Below are 20,109 nucleotides of genomic sequence, written 5' to 3'. Positions count from 1 at the left end.
ACATGGAATGTATGTTTCTTACCTTTAGAGTAGGACTTAGCATTACATGTTTTTTTTGTAATATCACATAAGGCACTAAAGTGATTAAATATATTTTTTGGAACACAGGAGAACTGCTTTCCCTTTGAATTAGGATGATTTTACTGCTGTCCTTAATAAAAGAAAAAGTCTATGCTAATAGCAAGATATGTTTACATACTTACAAACTTTTCCTTTTCAAAATTGAAAGAATTGTTTTCATGAAGCTAGTTTCCCTTGAAATTTAAGGAAATTTTTTCTTTAATATTAGAGTTTGTCCTGTAAGAGCTTTTATTACCTCGCCGAATATTTATGCAGTCTACATATCTGGATATTATGATGCTTTGATTACCAATAAAATATATAGGCCTTAACCCTGGTTAAGTTCTTGCTCCTAGAAGTAGAAATTAGTAAAATAAAGCCTTTTTGATAGATACTTATCTTACTTTTTTTTTTCTATTGCATTCTTCTTATACAAAAGTTTACCGCCTGTGTAAACCTCTGGCAGTGAGTCCTAGACTTCGTCACCTCCAGCACAGACTTCTGGTATACTAGTTATTATACTCTGTCTTCACCTCTCCTCTCACTTTTCTCCCTGTTTTAAAGAAAGACACCTCATTTCCAGTTTTTCAAACCTTTCTTTCCATGTATGTTATTCATCTTATTTCCTTATGCCTTTTCCAGAATCGGTATTTACCAGTGGTTCTTTCCTTGTGGCCTACAAACTATACATATTTTTTTTCATTTATAAAAAGTCCAAAACTCTTATATAAAACTTACTCCACCCACAAGATGTTTTTATATCTCAACACAGTCAAACATCTTGAAATAATGTATATTTAAGTCCTTTAATTACTTTCTACCCACTTAATTCACAACTTTTCCAATTTTGCTTTTCTTTTCCAGGAGAACAGGAAACTATTCTTTTAGAGGTTGCCGGTGAAATACCAAGACACTAATCCAATGAACTTTGTGTCATTGTTTATCTTTTTCATCCTCTGAGGAAATTCATAATATTGATCACCCACTTACTGCAAATTTTCTTCTCCTTTGGTTTTAAATGTTACTTATTCTCTGAGTTCTACTTCTCCTTTTCATTACACCTCTGATAGCTTTCTCCCTCCTATCCCCAGCTTGGGTTAGTTTCTGTCTCCAGACATCTATTTCCATTGCTTTATCTGTCACAGATAGCATCCTAAAATTCAGCTCCATCCTTAACATTTTTCTTAAGTTCTGAGCCCACAATTCTGTGTGCCATTCAATTTGATTGTCTCTCAAAACTCAAAATTGCAATTCCTAAGCTTATGTTTTCTCCAGGTATAAGTTAAGAGTTTTCAGAATGTGAAGAAAAGATGTATGCTCAAATATCCTCAGAAAACAAAAATCGCAGCTGGACCAATATACAACATCATGATAAACAAAGAAAATCTTGAAGTTAGTCAATGATTTTATTTTACTTGGGTGCATAATCAACACCCATGGAAGCAGCAATCAGGAAATCAAACCATGTATTGCACTAGGCAAATCTGCTGCAAAAGACCTCTTTAAAGTGTTAAAAGGCAAAGATGTCACTTTAAGGACTAAGATGTGCCTGACACAAGCCATGGTGTTTTCAGTCGCCTCATATGTATGAGAAAGCTGGACAATGAATAGGGAAGACCAAAGAATTGATGCCTTTGAATTACGGTGTTGATGAAGAATTTTGAATATATCATGGACTGCCAGAAGAAGGGACAAATCTGTCTTGGAAGAAATACAGACAGAATGCTCCTTAGAAGTGAGTATGGTGAGACTTCGTCTCACGCGCTTGGACATGTTATCAGGAGGGACCAGTCCCTGACGAGGGACATCATGCTTGGTAAAGTAGAAGGTCAGCGAAAAAGAGGAAGACCCTCAATGAGATGGACTGACACAGTGGCTGCAACAATGGGCTGAAACATAGCCACAATCGTGAGGATGGCACAGGACTATCCATGTTTTGTTCTGTTGTACTAGGATTGCTGTGAGTCGGAACTGACTCCACAGCACCTAACAACAACAAACCTCGGTTAATCAAGGTTTATTCTGATGATACACTGAGAAATAAGGGAGATGTTAAATAGTCTCAGCAGCTAGACAGCCAGAATTTTGGAAACCAGAGCACTGTTCATGGTACTATAGTAGCTCCAGTTATGCCGTGACAGCTTTAGTCATTGGACAGACACTCTAATAGCTATCCTGTAAGAAACTGGTGTTTATTGCTGCCTATGTGATGTTTCAGCAGCTCACTCTCTGATCCTATTGCTCTTATGCTGCCAGTCAACCCACTTCTTCCCCATACTTTTATGGCTTCTGTTTTCTGCCATCCCTCTGTAAGTAACTCTCCTTCTGCTGACACATGACTAATGACTGTCTCCATTTATCTCTCAATTATATTCCAGAAAAGAGTTATAAAAGTTGTTATCTCCATTCCTTATGCCTATCTTATTCGTACACTCACTTCACTTTGTATTCTACTTTCCCCACTCCTCTGAAACTGCTCTAGTGAAAATTACAAATGACTGATTTCAGTCCTGATCTCACTTGATCTCTTAGCAGCCTTCAGAAGAGTTAACTGTTTACTCTTTTTCATGTATTATTTTTCCTGGGCATCAAACAGTATTTCTACTTGTTTTCCTCTGGCCTCTCTGTTTACTCCACTCAATATCTTTCTCTGTCTTCACTTGCTCTTCCATGCCATTAAATGTAGCAGTTCTTCAGGGTTCTGTGTAGGCCTTCTTCAGTTCTCACACAAGACAAATATTAGGCAATCTTACATACTTGCATCGTATAGTTACCATGACTTCCAATTGTTAGCTCAAATTTCTCTTCTGAGATCTAGGAGACCCATATATTTAATGCTGACTCAACACTCCACTTGGATAGTTCACAGGCAACTCTAATTCAACATGTCCAAAGCTGAATTTATTATCTTTTTCCCTTAAAGCTGTTCTTCCCTCAGCATTCTCTCCATCTTAACTACCATTACCATCCCCCCATTTGTTCAACCAGAATCTTCTTGTCTCACCTTCCAAATTCAATCAATCATAAATCCCTGTTCATTAATCTGTCTGCTTCTCTTCATCTCTGCTGTTATCATCTTAGTCAAGTTCGCCATGATCTCTTACCTGCTGTCCTGCAGCAGTTTCCTAAGTGGTCTCCATGCATCCACTCTTGTTCCTCTCCAAACCATTCTTCTGACTTCAGCTAACCATCTTTTTTAACCAAAATTCTTATCAAGACTCTTTCCATTACCCTTATAATAAAATTAAAAATCCTTAGCTTGATCTACAAGGCCCTCCATAATCTTCCCCTTGCCTACCTTGTCATCCTCTTCTGTCAGTATTCTTCCTCATAATATCCTGTACTTTAGCATAGGAACTAGATTTCTCTCAATTTTAGGAATATCTCATATATGCTTCTGCCTTAAGAAAAAAAGTTGCCTCAAGTTGATTCCATGTGTTTCCGAGTAGGACCGCACATGTTTTCAAATGGCTGTGACCTGTTGGAAGTGGATCACCATATATTTCTTTTGAGGTGCCTTTGAGTGGATTTGAACCACCAAGCTTCAGTTAGTAGCCAAGCACTTAACTGTTTGCACCACCCAACTGCCTTTAGGCCTCTGTATATGTTTTGCTTATTAAACTTTAAATTCCTGAAGAGTAACAACAGTATTTTTTTCATTTTTGTGTTTACATTGCTTAGCACAGTGTGTGACACATTGTAGCTTCTTAAAAAATAACATACTTTTGAAAATAAAAGAATCACATAATTTCTTCCCTGCTAGTTTATGGATTTAAAAAAAAACCAAACACGTTGTCATCAAGTCCGTTCCAACTCATAGCAACCCTATAGGACAGAGTAGAACTGCCCATAGGGTTTCCACGGAGCACCTGGTGGGTTCAAACTGCCAACCTTTTAGTTAGCAGCTGTAGCTAGCTCTTAACCACTACGCCACCAGGGTTTCTAGTTTATGGATACATTGAGGAAAAAACCATTCTTATCTTTGGATCCCCAGGGACTAATTAAGTGCCTGAAAATTACTATGGTCTTGATATATATTTACTTACTTTAAATAATTACTACAAAGAAGGCTATACTAGTTAACCCTCAGTTGTATTGTACAAAGCATTCACTTAATCAATCACCCAAAAAAAAAAAAAAACCATTGCCATCAAGTCAATTCCAACTCATAGCAACCCTGTAGACAGAGTAGAACTGTCCCATAGGGTTTCCAAGGTGGTAAATCTTTATGGAAGGAGATTGCCACATCTTCCTCCTGCAGAGCGGCGGCTGGTAGGTTTGAATCACCGACCTTTCCATTAGCAGCCAAGTGCTTCATCCACTGTGCCACCAGGGCTCTTTTAATCAATCACAGATTCTTATTAATCAGGAATATTTACTACTATTTGTCTTAGTTTTGGAGTTCTAGTGGCACAATGGTTAAGTGTTGGGCTGCTAACCAAAAGGTCTGCAGTTTGAATCCACCAGCCACTCCTTGGAAACCCTGTGGGGCAGTTCTGCTCTGTCCTATAAGGTCGCTATGAGTCGAAACTGGTGACAGCAACAGATTTGGTTTTTTTTGTTTTTTGTCTTAGTTTCTTTGGGCTACCATAAACAAAATACCACAAAGTGGTGCCTTTAAAGAACAGAAATTTATATCCTCACAATTCTGGAGGATAGAAGTCTGAATTCAGGGTGTTGGCAGTTTTACCCACTCTAGGGAAAGACCTTTCTTGTCTCTCTCTCCTTCTGGTACCCCCAGGCATTTCTTGGGGTTCCTGTCTTCCCCGTGTGTGACTCTGTTTCCCTCTCTGTCCTCTCCTTTTATAGAATGCCACTCAGAAGGGATAAAGGTTTAGGACCTACCCTACTATAGTATGACTTCCTTAATTGATAACATCTGTAAAGAAACACCCTGTTTCCACAAACAAAGTCACATTTACAGGTGAGGGATTAAGACTTCAGCATCTCTTTTTGAGGGACACAGTTCAATCCGTATAGCTCGCATTATGTTTAAAATTATGTATTTATCTCTTTGGTTATTTGTTTTATTTTTTAGCCCTCCACTATGCAGAGGGGAGAGATTGGATCTTGCCCACCACTGTATCCCCAGTGCCTATCACAGTACCTGGCTTGTAGTAGGTAATCAATAAATATTTGTTGAATTAATTAACATTAGCTTAATTTCAATTAATCAGTATTTACATTATTTTCTCTAAAACAATTTATCTGAAAAAAAGTTGTCAAAATCTTCTATACTTGTTGAAAATACATATTCTAGACTCCCCCCCATACTCCAAATCTATTAAATCAATCTCTGATGGTTGGCCCCTAGAATTTTATGTTTTTACTAAGGTCCCTGAGAGATTCTTATGTTCCTCAATGTTTGAGAACAACTCCTTTAAGAAAAGTTTAAATTCTTAAAAAGACATGTATACCGTTTTCTCATAAGTCATATCTTTGTAGTTAAGCAGAAATGTGTATCCATCGGGAGCAAAAAAATCCTCAGTGATAAGACATTCATATTTATGGTTAAAGTGTTTATTTTTTGCATTGATTCTTTTTGTATTTTTATACCAGTCTACTCTTTTTCTACTTATTTATGTCTAACCTTATTCCCCACGTTAATTTGCCTTTCATGAACAAAAACCACAACCTCTTTCACTAATCAGCAGTCTCAACCTGCTCACTCTCTGAGTCTGTCCTCTTGTCTTTACTGCCAGCAGGCCAGCCCTATTATAAATCTCCGTCTTGATGGTTCCCCCCTCTTCTTCTTTTATAAGAGCAGTTCCTGATCAGCTGTACCAGCCTACAACACTGGAATTTCAAAGGTCATTCCTGAGGAAATAAATCAGAATGAGAAATTCATTCAAGACTCAAAAATTTTATGGTCCCCACTAACATTTGATGATGTTTTCTCTCTTGAAATCAGTAAAAACTAACACTATCAAATCAACTCAGAATGTGTGCAGTGATCCAAGTAGTAATTGCAGGGTCTTAATATGAGTATGTGTGAGTATGAGTATAAACACAGTTGTCATATAACATGGAAACTGTCCCACCTCCTGAAAACTTAAACATATGAACAATTTTATTTCAAGAGAAGAAATGGACAGAGGCAAGAGAAATGTTGGTGGGGATTTAAGGAAAAACCAAGAGACAAATAATTTTTTAAAAAATCTGCTATTTTACCTTTCCTTTTTTTCCTCATCATTTAAAGGGAATTTTAACTATAGTTTACTCACTCAGCAAATATTTATTGAGTACCTACTACATGCAGGTGATAATTTATAAAGGGCTTTACAATTACAAAGACGTTTTCAGTTCTCACTTCACAGCAACGTGGACTGCATCTTTTGTAAGTACCTTATTAATTGAGGATACATAAGGACAGGTGACTGGGAACATATCCGTAGTTCACATGAAGGGTAGGAAGATCAGTGATTTCTTCTCTGCCTTTCCCCATTACAGCTATGCTGTTTGTTTTCCATTTTCAAATGTTATTTAAAACAGAGCCCCTTGAGTCCAGAATTAGCAAGATTTCTATCATTTTATATAAACTTCCGTCCCCACAATGTATCAGTTCCAAATTTTGGTTGTAATTTAACACAGAAGAAACCTGTTTTGGAAGTTGGAAATAATGCATCAGGAAGGGGCAAAAAAAACGTGTTAGATTGTTTGGAAAGGTAAATGGAATGAAAAGCTATCTCAAATATTTTGTGGAATGAAGCAGAATATAAATAAATAAATGTAATGAAATAATTTAAGATTAGTTCTTTATTTCCAAGTCAAGAAACTCTGAATTAGTGATGTATGTTTATCACTGATAGGTGGCACAATGGTTAAGCACTCAGCTATTAACTGAAAGGTCAGCAGTTTAAACCCACCAACTTCTCTGCAGGGGAAAAGACCTGGCGATCTGCTCCTGTAAAGATTATGGCCAAGGAAACCCTATGGGGCAGTGCATTGGAATTGACGAGACGACACGCTGCATCAATGTCTTCTTCTCTATGACCCTTCATATTTTTCTAATTTTTAAAATCTAATTATGGTTTCTACTATAGCAGTCTGAAACTTGGAAAATTTACATGCTAACTTGTCACTAAATTTTTAAATATTTCCCATTATTCTTTTCCATGCAGTTATCTTTGGGAAATCAGAATTTGTAGTAGCATATTAAAGATGTTTTCTTCCTCTCCATTATAAAAATCTTTGGGTTTTCTCACCTTAAGTCATCAAATTATTAAAATGCCACTTTCTTGAGTGTAGAGATTTCAGTCTACATAAGTGTCTTCTGAATGGAGTCCTGCCTTGTAAATGCAGAAAGTGAAATAAGGGGCAAAAAATTGTCCAGAACCATGTGAGAATTAAGTAATGACAGAATGAGCACTAGGAAGACTTCTGTTGTGTACTGTATTGAGGAAGTGTGTGTGTGTGTGTGTGTGCGCGTCTGTCTGTCTGTCTGTCTGTCTGGGGGATGAGGAGGAATAGAAAGAGATGTTTTGAAGTTTTGGGTAGGAGAGTGTTAGTGTTAGAGTTCTTGACTGGAAACACAAAAGAAGCAAATGAATAGGAATTATTGTCGTTTGGTGAAAATAACACTTAGGACCAAATAGGGTGGAATGCCCTGCTTAAGACTGACCCAAGCTAGCAGATTAAGTGATCTGAGACCCTGAGACTACATATATCCCTGTAGACATCAGGGTGATGTTTTGACACAACATTAGCATATCCACCTTGCAGTTGCTAGGAAGGCTATGCTGGTGACAGTTTTTATTCCTTTACAGCTTGATGTAACAGTATTGATATGAGACAGCTCCTGTAACAATGTTTGTCCACCAGTACATTTATAGAATATATTTTGTTCATGAAGAGTAATGGGCACAGATAGCATAATTCCAACTGGCTAATGAATATCTGGGCTCCTGCACTGAGATCTTCCTTATGCAGCCTCTACATTCAGGGATCTCATTTCATGTATCGCTGACATTCCTTGACATTTAAAGAGAAACGGATTCTGGCACCATTCCATAGAAAGGCTAGCAACAGTGGCCACCACAGTTGTTATATACAGGATTCTGTGAGTCTAATGATGTTCACAGTTCCAGGGTATAAAGTCCTATTTATTCCTGCTATTCTCCCAGGACAGCCTATAAAATATGCAAAATAAATAAAAAGCCATGTAGATGAGATTCAAGAATTGTAAATAGACCTACTACTAAACATTCAGTTCTTGGTCCGATTTGTACTGGTGCTGGCACAGAACTTAAAGAGGGGTGTCTAATGAAAAAAGAAAAGTCAACTTTTATCTGCAGCATTCTCATATCTACTAAAGACTTGTTGCTAAAGGTCAATCGTGAGCAATTTAGAAGGCTTGCTAAATTAGTATTATTCCAGAATGCATCTATCTGAGTCATAGATGGTTGTTCAGAAATCCTACAGAAATCAACATAAACACTTAGCTTACCAAAGGGTGGTCAGGTAAGAGTCCTGACAGACTTAGTTTAGTTAATATATTTTATATTTTTATATAAAATTTTATATCAAATGTATATTGCTGGAATTGGTTTAAGATTAGTTAAAAGATATTTTCTTGCATAAAATAAGTAGTTCCCTGTGATGCTAAATACCCCTTTATGGTAAACTGTACTCCTACATGTATTTGTGTCAACTGCTGTGTCCTTTTTTCAGTTACATTTGTCTGTTCCTGTTTATTTCTTTCCCACTACCAAATAGTTATTAAAATTATAATTATGATTATACCATCACTTGGCACTGTGTTTCTATCTGAATTGTGGAATTGGCTTGTCTTTCCTCCTGCTCCTGAAAAAAAAAAATCATTTTAGTATTTATATTGGGATTAAATTTATGGATAAATAGGAAAAAATGACATTTGATATCGAGTTTTTTTCCCTAAAAAACAGTGTTTGCCTCTCTATTTAAAGTTCCTTTGTAGCATTTTAAAGTTTTCTTTCATATTTCTTGTTAGGATTGTTGTTGTTGTGTACTTTCAAGCCGATTCTGACTCGTATTTTAATCTTTTGTTGCTATTATTATTGGGGTGTTTTATTATTTTTTCTCACCGGTATGTATAGTGATTAAAAACACACAAGTAACCTCGTGTTTGAATGTCAACCCTACCTTATCAACTGTGTGACTTTAAGCAGTCACTTGATCTTTCTGTGCCTATTTCCCAGTCCATAAAATGAAGATAATGATATATACTTCATAGGATAGTGGGAGCACTATGGAAGCTTTCACTATTGTAAGTTTTCACTATCCTCAGTCATCATCATCATCATCATTTATCAGCTGTAGGTAGTCCCCAACTTACGACAGAGTTCTGTTCCGATGACTCTGTTGTAAGTCAGTTCTTACGTAAGTCAAATACCTCATTTTTTGTTTTTGTTTTTATTATTATCAGTATCTGTCTTAGTCATCTCGTGCTGCTCTAACAGAAATACCACAAGTGGATAGCTTTAACAAAGAGAAGTTTATTCTCTCACAGTCCAGTAGGCTACAAGTCCAAATTCAGGGTGTCAGCTCCAGGGGAAGGCTCTCTCTTCTCTATCACCTCTGGAGGAAGGTCCTTGTCATCAGTCTTCCCTTGGTCTGGGAGCTTCTCTGCACAGGATCCTCAGGTCCAAAGGACGTGCTCTGTTCCTGGCACTGCTTTCTTGGTGGTATGAGTTTCCCATGGGTCTCTGCTCACTTCTCTCTCTTATATCTCAAAAGAGATTGGATTAAGACACTATCTAATCTTGTAAACATCATCGATATAACCTCATCATAGTGATAGTTTACAACACATAAGGAAATCACATATAATCTCATTATAGTGATAGAGTTTACAACACATAAGGAAATCACATTAGATTACAAAATGTTACACAATCATACAATACTGGGAATCATGACCCAGCCAAGTTGACAGATATTTTTGGGGGACACAGTTCAATCCGTGACAGTATCTTTATAAAACCAATCTTTATTTGTCTTTGGGGGTTGGAAACATTACAAATAAACTTACAGATCTATTTTAATACATAAAAAATACACAAATCATAAAAATTTACTCTGATAATGAAAAAGAGTTGGACAAAATTCACTTTCTGTCATTTGTGGTAATAACTCCACTTGTGGAAGGTTTTGGATCATCTGGATTATGCCTAGGAATGGGAATGGTGTGAGTTCTCTGTATGGTCCTTTTCTTTTTTGTCTTCATATATTTCATGGTAACATCTCACTGCTTCCTGGATCTTCCTATTGATTTCAGAAAAGCAATGAGCGTTAGGGTCCAATTTTCTATCCATTACGACTCTCGGCACGGACACCAATTTCACTGTAGACGAGGCCATGGTCTGCTATATGGCAGTGTTTTGAACAGTAAATCATAAAATTGAACATCTGAAGGTGAGCATATGAAAATGATAACATCAGCAAATTATGCACTGCAACATTGTATGTATTACATATTACTAACTATAAGATGTACCAAAAAAACGGTATTCTAAGTACGGTTTGTCGTAACTTGAATAGGTTGCAAGTTGGGTACTACCTCTACATTATTGTTCTGTCTTGTTATTTATAATAGTTTTTCAGTGGATTCAGATTTTCCAGTTACATCTGCAAATTATGATTTTGCCTCCTTTCCAATTTATACCTCGTGGACATCTTTATCTTACTCTTAGATTTAATGGACATGTTTCTAGTGTTTCACTGTCTTTTAGCTTGAGAGATAAATTGTAACATTTTAATAAAGTGTCATGCTTTCTGATTTCCTAAGTGTTTTATAAATGCCTTTTAGCATGTTGTTCCGATATTCAGTAGGAATGAAGATAAGCCATGATTGTTGATTACTGAGCGTTGTCTTTCTATTGTGTTTGAGTTGTTTCGGGCCAGCTTTAAACCTAGCCTCATTCTCATCTCTCTTTATGTGAAGGATATCAGTCCTATCAGAAACTGTTGAACTTTTAGTTAAAATTAGTTTACAGTTCCTGCTAACCATTGAGTAGCAATATTGCAAGAATCCATAGGATAGGCAAGCCTGTGATTTTTTTTATGGGGAGTTAGACAAAAAATTGACTAGACTTCAGGGACAATGAAACCTTACTGAAAATTGCCCAGCCAAAGTTAAAGAATAAGTTTCTGTTAAAATTTAAAATGCCACAAAAGTCTTTGTATCTTAATTGGTTGAAAAGAAGACAATTATTTCAAGTACTAGTTAATAAGTAATTTAAAATTATCTTTCTTGAGGGGCTGGTACCAACTTGTAGCTTTATGTACATGTTTGTCATTTGTGGGTTCTTGCTAAATTACATGTGGTATTATAACTATCGTTTGTAGTCTTTTACCATTTTAATTAAAGTAGGCCCATGTGTTTTAACCAGCAAATGTATCTCAGGTTTTCAAATAGAATGGCTATTCTAATTTATTTCTAAAAATAAACACAGTGATACACCACATAACGTCCTTTCGGGCAACGTCCAACCAAGTCCAACCGCATATATGTCCGTGGTCACATACCAGCGTAAGTAGAGATAGTCAAACATGTAAAAGCCTGAGAAGTCAGAATGATAGGTGGCATTTCATGATTTTTTTTTCAGATATGCACTTTCAAATGCTGCTGAAATGTCAAGCAATAGAAAAAAAAAAACATATCTTACATTTACTGATGTGGTGTCCATGCATATCTTGGCATCTGCTATTTTCTAGTCTTTCCTTTATTGTACCCCTGAGATGAAAAGAGTTGGGATTTAGAGTATAAGTGAAGAAACTGGCCTAAGGCAGAAGAAACTGCCTCTCTTTCACTGTAACTAGAGGAAAGTTATGCAATTGTTGGTTTCATGGCTTCTATTTACTCTGAGATGTATAAGAGAGTTGAAAATGGAACATTTGAGGAGAGTGGAGGCTTGAAATTTCCTGTGAGAGATTTGCAGCAGCAAGAGGCAAAGGAGAAGTAACACTCTGGAAGTGAAACAACAGGTCAGTAAACAGCACAAAGGTGGAAAATCAGTGAATGCTATTGCTCGTGATTTAGGCATGTTCGCACAATGTCCAAATCACTTAACGTCCTATTTCACAGAACGTATTGCGGTTGTTAAATGATCATGATTGTACTTATGAACATATTCAAATGACTCTGGCAGTGTGGTTGGAGATGCCAAAGCATGAATTTTTTTAAATCATTTTGTTTTAAAACAGAGTCTATAATTGTTGAAAAATATCAGTACATTTTATACCCACCATAACATTTTAAAGATTTAATTGACTCCAAGAAATATTGCTAGTAATCATTTATCAAATATATTTTCTTTCATGTCTTAGATTACTTTTTCATTGCATATTAAGATATATTATGCCAATAGTGTGGTATGAAACATTTATTTTTTTAATTTAATTTTAGAATATATCTAAAATAAATATTGTAATATTTTGTCTATTGCACTAAACCAAAAAACCAAACCCGTTGCCATAAAGTCAATTCCAGCTCGTTGTGACCCAACAGGAAAGAGTAGAACTGCTCCATAGGGTTTCCAAGAAGCAGCTGGTAGATTCGAACTGCTGACCTTTTGGTTAGCACCTCTTAACCACTGTGCCAGCAGGGCTCCGTCTATTGCATTATAGCTGATAATTTTAGTTAGCTGTAATTGCAGTTAAATTTATCAGTCTTTTGTATCTAAAATAAATTTTTAGGTTTTTTTAAATAAAAATTTAATAATTGGATTTTAAATGAATTGGCAAATTAGTTCACCCCTGAAAGGCTTTTATTTTCAATGAGGAAATATGGAAAAACGGCATCTTAGTTATCTAGTGCTGCTATAACAGAAACACCACAATTTAGGGGGCTAGAAGTCTGGATTCAGGGCTCTGGCTCCAGTGGAAGACTTTCTTTTTGTCTGCTCTAAGAGAAGGCTTTTGTCTCTTTTCAGCTTCTACTCCTAGTTTCCTTGGTGATCATTTAGCATCCCCTCAGTTTGTGCTTACTTGCTTGCTTAATCTACTCTTTTATATCTTAAAAGAGAGCAATTTAAAACACACCCTACACTAATACTGCCTCATTAACATAACAAAGAAAACTCATCCCCAAATGGAATTGTAACCACAGGTATACCCATTGCCATCAGGTGAATTCCAACTCACAGCGACCCTATAGGACAGAGTAGAACTGCCCCATAGAGTTTCCAAAGAGCACCTGGTGGATTCGAACTGCAGACCTTTTGGTTAGCAGCCATAGCTCTTAACCACTATGCCACCAGGGTTTCCAACCACAGGTATAAGGGTTAGAATTTATAGCACGTATTTTGGGGGGAAACAATTCAATCCATAACAAATGGGTACTAACCAATTTGGTATTATTGAAAGGAACCAGTCAGATTTATGAGTTCGTATTCTGTAATATGTGATTTACCATTATATACTCAAAGTATATCTCAGTGATCTCTAGCTTTATGGTTTGTCATGACGTGTAGCCTTTCTTATCTCGTTAAAATCAGAAGCTCTTCATTTATTTCAAAGAAGCTTGAGATATTTATAACTGCATATATTATGAATTCTGACACTTCATGAGAACTGTCTGGAATAGTTTGTAGTATATTAGAATTAATGACTAGAGACAGCTCTGAGTATTCTTCCCTTATCATATGATTTTAAATAGCCTTCTATCGAGACGGGAGAGTGTTGACATGTTATGGGGTTGTTAACCAAAGTCATAAAACAGTATGTGTACTAACTGTTTAATGAGAAACTATTTGTTCTGTAAACTTTCATCTAAAGTACAATTTTAAAAAATTTTTTTAAAAAATTATTTAAATGTGAAAAAATAAATAGCCTTCTTTATTCGCAGCTGAGTCTTTGAATTTCTCTTTATTTGGGACATCTTAATTATATTAAAATATAAAAGGTTGGCTGATGCATAATATTAGTTGAACATTCCATTGGAAATTAATCATGGTAATAACAGTTAATACCACAGGGATTTTAGAGACCTCACTTATCTTGTCACTGCTCATCTGTCAGTTTCTCCTACTGTGGTGGCTTGTGTGTTGCTGTGATGCTGGAAACTATTCCACTGGTATTTCAAATACCAGCAGAGTCACCCATGGTGGACAGGTTTCAGTGGAGCTTCCAGACTAAGACAGACTAAAAGAAAGGACCTGGTGATCTACTGCTAAAAAACTTGGCCAGTGAAAATCTTATGAATAACAGTAGAACGTTGTCTGATATAGTCTTGGAAGATGAGACCCTCAGATTGGAAGGCACTCAAAATACGACTGGGGAACACCTGCCTCGTCAATGTAGAGTTGACCTTAATGATGTAGATGGAATAAAGCTTTAAGGACCTTCATTTGCTGATGTGGCAAGACTCAAAATGAGAAGAAAAAGCTGCAAACATTCATTAATAATCAGAATGTCGAATGTACAAGGTATGAATTTAGGGAAATTGAAAGTTGTCAAAAATGAAATGGAATGCATAAAGATTAGTATCCTAGGCATTAGGGAGCTGAAATGGACTGAAATTGGCCATTTTGAATTGGACAGTCGTATGGTCTACTATGCCAGGGCAAATTAAAGAGGAATGGTGTAATATTCATCATCAAAAAGAACATTTCAAGATCTATCCTGAAGTACAGCACTGTCAGTGATAGGATAATATCCATATGTCTACAAGGAAGACCAGTTAATACGACTATTATTCCAATTTGCACACCAACCACTAAGGCCAAAGATGAAGAAATTAAAGATTTTTTACCAACCTCTGCAGTGTGAAATTGATCACATGCAATCAAAATGCATTAATAATTACTGGTGATTGGAATGCAGAAGTTGAAACAAAGAAAGATTGATAGTTGGAAAATATGGCTTTGGTGATAGAAATGATGCCAGAGATTTCATGATAGAATATTGCCAGACCAACAACTTATTCATTGCAAATACCTTTTTTGATGGCAACTGTACTATGGACCTCTCCTGACTGAATACCAAGGAAATAAATTGACTACATCTCTGGAAAGAGAAGATAGAGAAGCACACTATCATCAGTCAGAACCAGGCCAGGGACCGACTGCGGAACAGACCATCGATTTCTCATATGCAAGTAAGTTCAAGTTGAAGCTGAAGAAAAAGAAAACAAGTCCACAAGAACCAAAGTACAACCTTGAGTATATCCCACCTGAGTTTAGAGACCATTGCAGGAATAGATTTGACACACTGAATGCTAATGACCAAAGACCAGAAGAGTTATGGGATGACATCAAGGACATCATACACAAAGAAAGCAAAAGGTCATTAAAAAGACAGGAAAGAAGGAAAAGACCAAAATGGATGTCAGAAGAGACTCTTAAACTTGCTCTTGAATGTAGAATAGCTAAAGCAAACAGAAGAAATGATGAAGTAAAAGAGGTGAACAGAAGATTTCAAAGGGTAGAAGAAGACCAAGTAAATTATTATAATGAAATGTGTAAGGACATGGAGTTAAAAAACCAAAAGGGGAGAACATGCTCAGCATTTCTTAAGCTGAAAGGACTGAAGAAAAAATTCGAACCTCCGGTTGCAATATCGAAGGATTCTATGGGCAAAATAATGAATGACACAGGAAACATCACAAGAAGGTGGAAGGAATACACAGAGTCACTGTACCAAAAAGAATTGGTCAACATTCAGCCGTTTCAGGGGATAGTATATGATCAAGAACCAATGGTACTTAATGAAGAAGTCCAAGCTGCACTGAAGGCATAGACAAAAAACAAGGCTCCAGGAATTGAGAGAATATCAGTTGAGATGTTTCAACAAATGGGTGCAGTGCTGGAAGTGCTCACTCGTCTATACCAAGAAATATGGAAGACAGCTACCTGGCCAACCGACTGGAAGAGATCCATATTTATGCCTCTTTGAAAGAAAGGTGATCCAACAGAATGTAGAAATTATCAAACAATATCATTAATGTTACAAGTAAAATTTTACTGAAGGTCATTCAAAAGTGAATGCAGCAGTACATCAACAGGGAACTGGTAGAAATTCAAGCCGGATTCAGAAGAGGACGTGGAACAAAGGATTATCATTGCTGATGTCAGATAAATCTCAACTGAAAGCAAAGAATACTGAAAGGAGGTTACTTGTGTTTTATTGACTATGCAAAGGCATTCGACTGTGTTGACCATAACAAATTATGGACAACATTGCAACTAGAATGGGAATTCCAGAACACTTAATTGGGCTCATGTGGAACCTGTACATAGACCAAGAGGAAGTCGTTCGGAGAGAACAAGGGGATACCGCGTGGTATAAAATCAGGAAAGGTGTGCATCAGGGTTGTATCTTTTCACCATATTTATTCAATCTGTGAGTTGTGAAACAGTCCGAGAAGCTGGACAGTATGAAGAAGAACACAGCATCGGGATTGGAAGAAGACTCATTGCCAATCTGCAATATACAGATGACACAACCTTGCTTCCTGAAAGGGAGGAGGACTTGAAGCACTTACTGATGAAGTTCAAAGACTACAGCCTTCAGTATGGATTACATCTCAACATAAAGAAAACAAAAATCCTTACAACAGGACCCATAAGCAACATCATGATAAACGGAGAAAAGATTGACGCTGTAAAGGATTTCATTTTACTTGGATCCACAATCAACGCCCACAGAAGCAGCAGTCAAGAAATCAAACAAAGTATTGTGTTGGGCAGATCTGCTGCAAAAGGTCTCTTCAAAGTGTTAAAAGCAAAGATGTCACTTTGAAGACTAAGGCGGGCCTGACCCAAGCCATGGTGTTTTCAATTGCCTCATACGCATGTGAAAGCTGGACAATGAATAAGGAAGACTGAAGAAGAACTGATGCCTTTGAATTATTGTGTTGGCAAAGAATATTGAGTATACCATGGACTGCCAGAAGAACGAACAAATCTGTTTTGGAAGTACAGCCAGAATGTTCCTTAGAGGCAAGGATGGCGAGACTACATCTCTACATCTCACAGACTTTGGACGTGTTATCAGGAGGGATCAATCACTGGAGAAGGATATCATGCTTGGTAAAGTAGAGGATCAATGAAAAATAGGAAGACCCGGAATGAAATGGATTGACACAGCAGCTGCAACAATGGGCTGAAACATAGAAACAATTATGAGGATGGTGTGTGACTGGGCAGTATTTCGTTCTGTTTTACGTACTTAGACTAATTTCAATTGTATGAAATATTTCCCTGCTACGCATCTTTGAAACGCGTAAGTTTTTATTGATCTAAATTTATGTAAACATCTCATGCTTTATAAACCATAAATACTTTACTAAGCCTCACACTTAGAATCATTCTTGAATCTCTTTAAGTAGAACCTTCTCGATGCCCTTAAGTATTACGTACAGGTGATTAGCCTTTGTCCCGAGAGGAAAGCAAGAGTTTTAGGGCCTGTTGCCAGTTGAAAACCAATCACAAATAAGGTCATAGCATTCTAAAGCTAGAAAAAAAACATAAGATATCATCTAGTTCTGTGCCTTCACTTTACACATGAGAAATCTAAGGCCCAGAGAGATGAAATATCTCCAAAGTGATGATTGTGTGTCAAAGGAAAAATTACTCTCTGTACAGAAATTTAGCTTACACACAATTTTTCAGGAGCACATCTGTGAAAATTTTAGCATAAAATCCCTAATCACTGAAAAAAGATAAATAATTTTGTCTCTGCTCTTCTTTATGTTTCATATTCATGCACATTATTTCTCTTCTATTTGAGGGGAAAAAATATTCTCTCTAGTGTGAGAACTATATTATGCAGCTTCCAGAGCATGACGGTTTTATTTCAAACTCCATTTCTGATGCTATATTTCTAAATCTTCCATCCTATTTCCTCTAAATATAAGAGGAAGAAACAAAAATACCAAAATGCCACTGAAACTATTTATTTTTTAAATATATGCATAAAAATTTATTTGTAAATAGAAGAAGTTTTTGAAGGTAGCTTTCCTTTGTTTAAATCCTTTGAGAATGATGGTTAATGGCTGCCTGAACCATTTGCAAAAACTTGTTCCTTTCTGTTAGTTTTGCATTCCCAACCAAATTGTGACCTCTTTGAGGTTGAGATAGTATTTTTTCTCTCTCAAAATGACTAACACAGGCTAGTTCATTTAATATTTATTCATTGATGATTTATTCAGAATTTATTATATTAAGACTTTTTACCATGAAATTCAAGCTGCTTTATTTGGAATCAGTTTTCTAATAGCATCAACTTTTTAATATAAATATCTACAAACAAAAATTTTTACAACTATTACACTAAACAATCCTCACAGTAACTTTGTGAGATAAATAGCGCAAGCATTATTATCACTTTACAGTTTAGGAGATTAAGATCTGTGAAGGTAAGTGCCTCCACCCCCTCTCTCAGCACTGCTGTCTCTCACTATACTTATCTGCTCAGATTAATAAGTCTTCTGCCTAAGCAAACATTCTACTACAAAACAGAATGTTACCCATCCCTTTTTATAGGTATGATTGTCTTGGACAATCCCCTCATTTGCCTTGTGAGGGGAAATTTCAGTCCCCAGAAGCACCCATTGCTGTATCCTATGGGATGGGAAGGAAGGTACATCTTACTTCAAACACTGTACTCTCCACAAAAGTAACTTTCCCACCTCTAAAAGCTCCTTATATAGGCTGAGAGGAAAGGGGTGATAGTTAGAAGTAATAGGGTCACTTCTATCTCTTTTTGGTTAGCCTGGGAGAAGTGTTGGATTTCTTTTGTTGATGGCTTCTATTTTTGGTAACATATTAGAGCCCCTTTGTCTCAACTTAGGGACCACAGGAAAGGTCTTCTCAGCATCCTGTTACACGTGCATTCATGTATCAAATATTTTCAGCAACTTCTCTGGGCAGAACCGTATTGTACTTGCTATAGGAGATACTAAAGAAATATAAGCAATTTAAGCTGTGGGCATACCTGTCTCGTGTGATCATCAGCATGTTTATATCGATCTATCATTCTCTCTCCTAGAAGCATTACAAGTCACATAGAAAAAAATCTTTCAGTTTTGCTTATTCAAGTTGTCGTTAAGAAAAAGAGTACTTTCATTGTGTTGAAACATACATTATTTAATATGTGCGTAGTCCCCTGAAGGAGCCCTGGTGACGAAGTGGTTAAGCATTTGGCTGCTAACCAAAAGTTGTTGACTGTTCGAACCCACCAGCCACTCCACAGGAGAAAGATGTGGCAGTTCTGCTTCCATAAAGTTGACAGCCTTAGAAGCCCTATGTTTGTTTGTTGTTAGGTGCCATCGAGTCTGATTAGTGCTACTGTTAGGCAGGTTTTCCTTGTTACTTGGAATATTCTATTACTTCCCTTGCTGTTTAGCAAAAGGCTGAATGACCAAAATATTTTCTAGCTGGAAACTTCAGTGCAACCCCGAAGAAGAAGGTCTAAATTCCTTGTGTTGTCCTTAGGTGCCTTCTATTTGGTTCCAACTCATAGCTACCCTATGTACAACAGAACGAAACACTACTGAGTCCTGCGTCATCCTTACAGTTGTTGTTATGCTTGAGCCCATTGTTGCAGCCACTGTGTTGTTCCTTGTCATTGAGGGTCTTCCTCTTTTTCGCTGACCCTCTACTTTACCAAGCATGATGTCCTTCTCCAGGGACTGATCCTTCCTGATAACATCCAAAGAAATGAGATGAAGTCTCACCATCCTCACTTCTAAGGAGCATTCTGTCTGTACTTCTTCCAAGACAGATTTGTTCATTCTTCTGGCAGTCCATAGTATATTCGGTATTCTTTGCCAACACCATAATTCAAATATGTCAGTTCTTCTTCGGTCTTCCTTATTCATTGTCCAGCTTTCTCATGCATATGAGACGATTGAAAATGCCATGGCTTGGGTCAGGTACACGTTAGTATTCAAGGTGACATCTTTGCTTTTTAATACTTTAAAGAGACCTTTTGCAGCAGATTTGCCTAGTGCAATACATCTTTTGATTTCTTGACTGCTGCTTCCACAGACATTGATTGTGGATCCAAGTAAAATGAAATCCTTGACAACTTCAATCTTTTCTCCGTTTATCATGATGTTGCTTATGG

At 36.7% G+C, this 20,109-nt stretch overlaps 1 protein-coding gene across 7 annotated transcripts in view; it reads left to right on the top strand.

The window, feature by feature from the left end:
• TBCK (TBC1 domain containing kinase) overlaps window positions 1-20,109 on the top strand; it is a 273,293-nt gene that overhangs the window by 195,027 nt on the left and 58,157 nt on the right. The window contains exon 25 of one of the 7 annotated variants that reach the window (XM_023734777.1): window positions 5,099-5,181. The exons of the other annotated variants lie outside the window; for them this stretch is intronic. Within the exon in view, the coding sequence (XP_023590545.1) occupies window positions 5,099-5,181 (83 nt within the window). The remainder of the gene's footprint in view (window positions 1-5,098; window positions 5,182-20,109) is intronic. 7 annotated transcript variants of the gene reach the window in all.

This window comes from Trichechus manatus, unplaced genomic scaffold, assembly GCF_000243295.1.
Source record: "Trichechus manatus latirostris isolate Lorelei unplaced genomic scaffold, TriManLat1.0 scaffold00071, whole genome shotgun sequence".
Classification (NCBI taxonomy): domain Eukaryota; kingdom Metazoa; phylum Chordata; class Mammalia; order Sirenia; family Trichechidae; genus Trichechus; species Trichechus manatus.
This window is presented reverse-complemented; position numbering and strand designations above follow the sequence as displayed.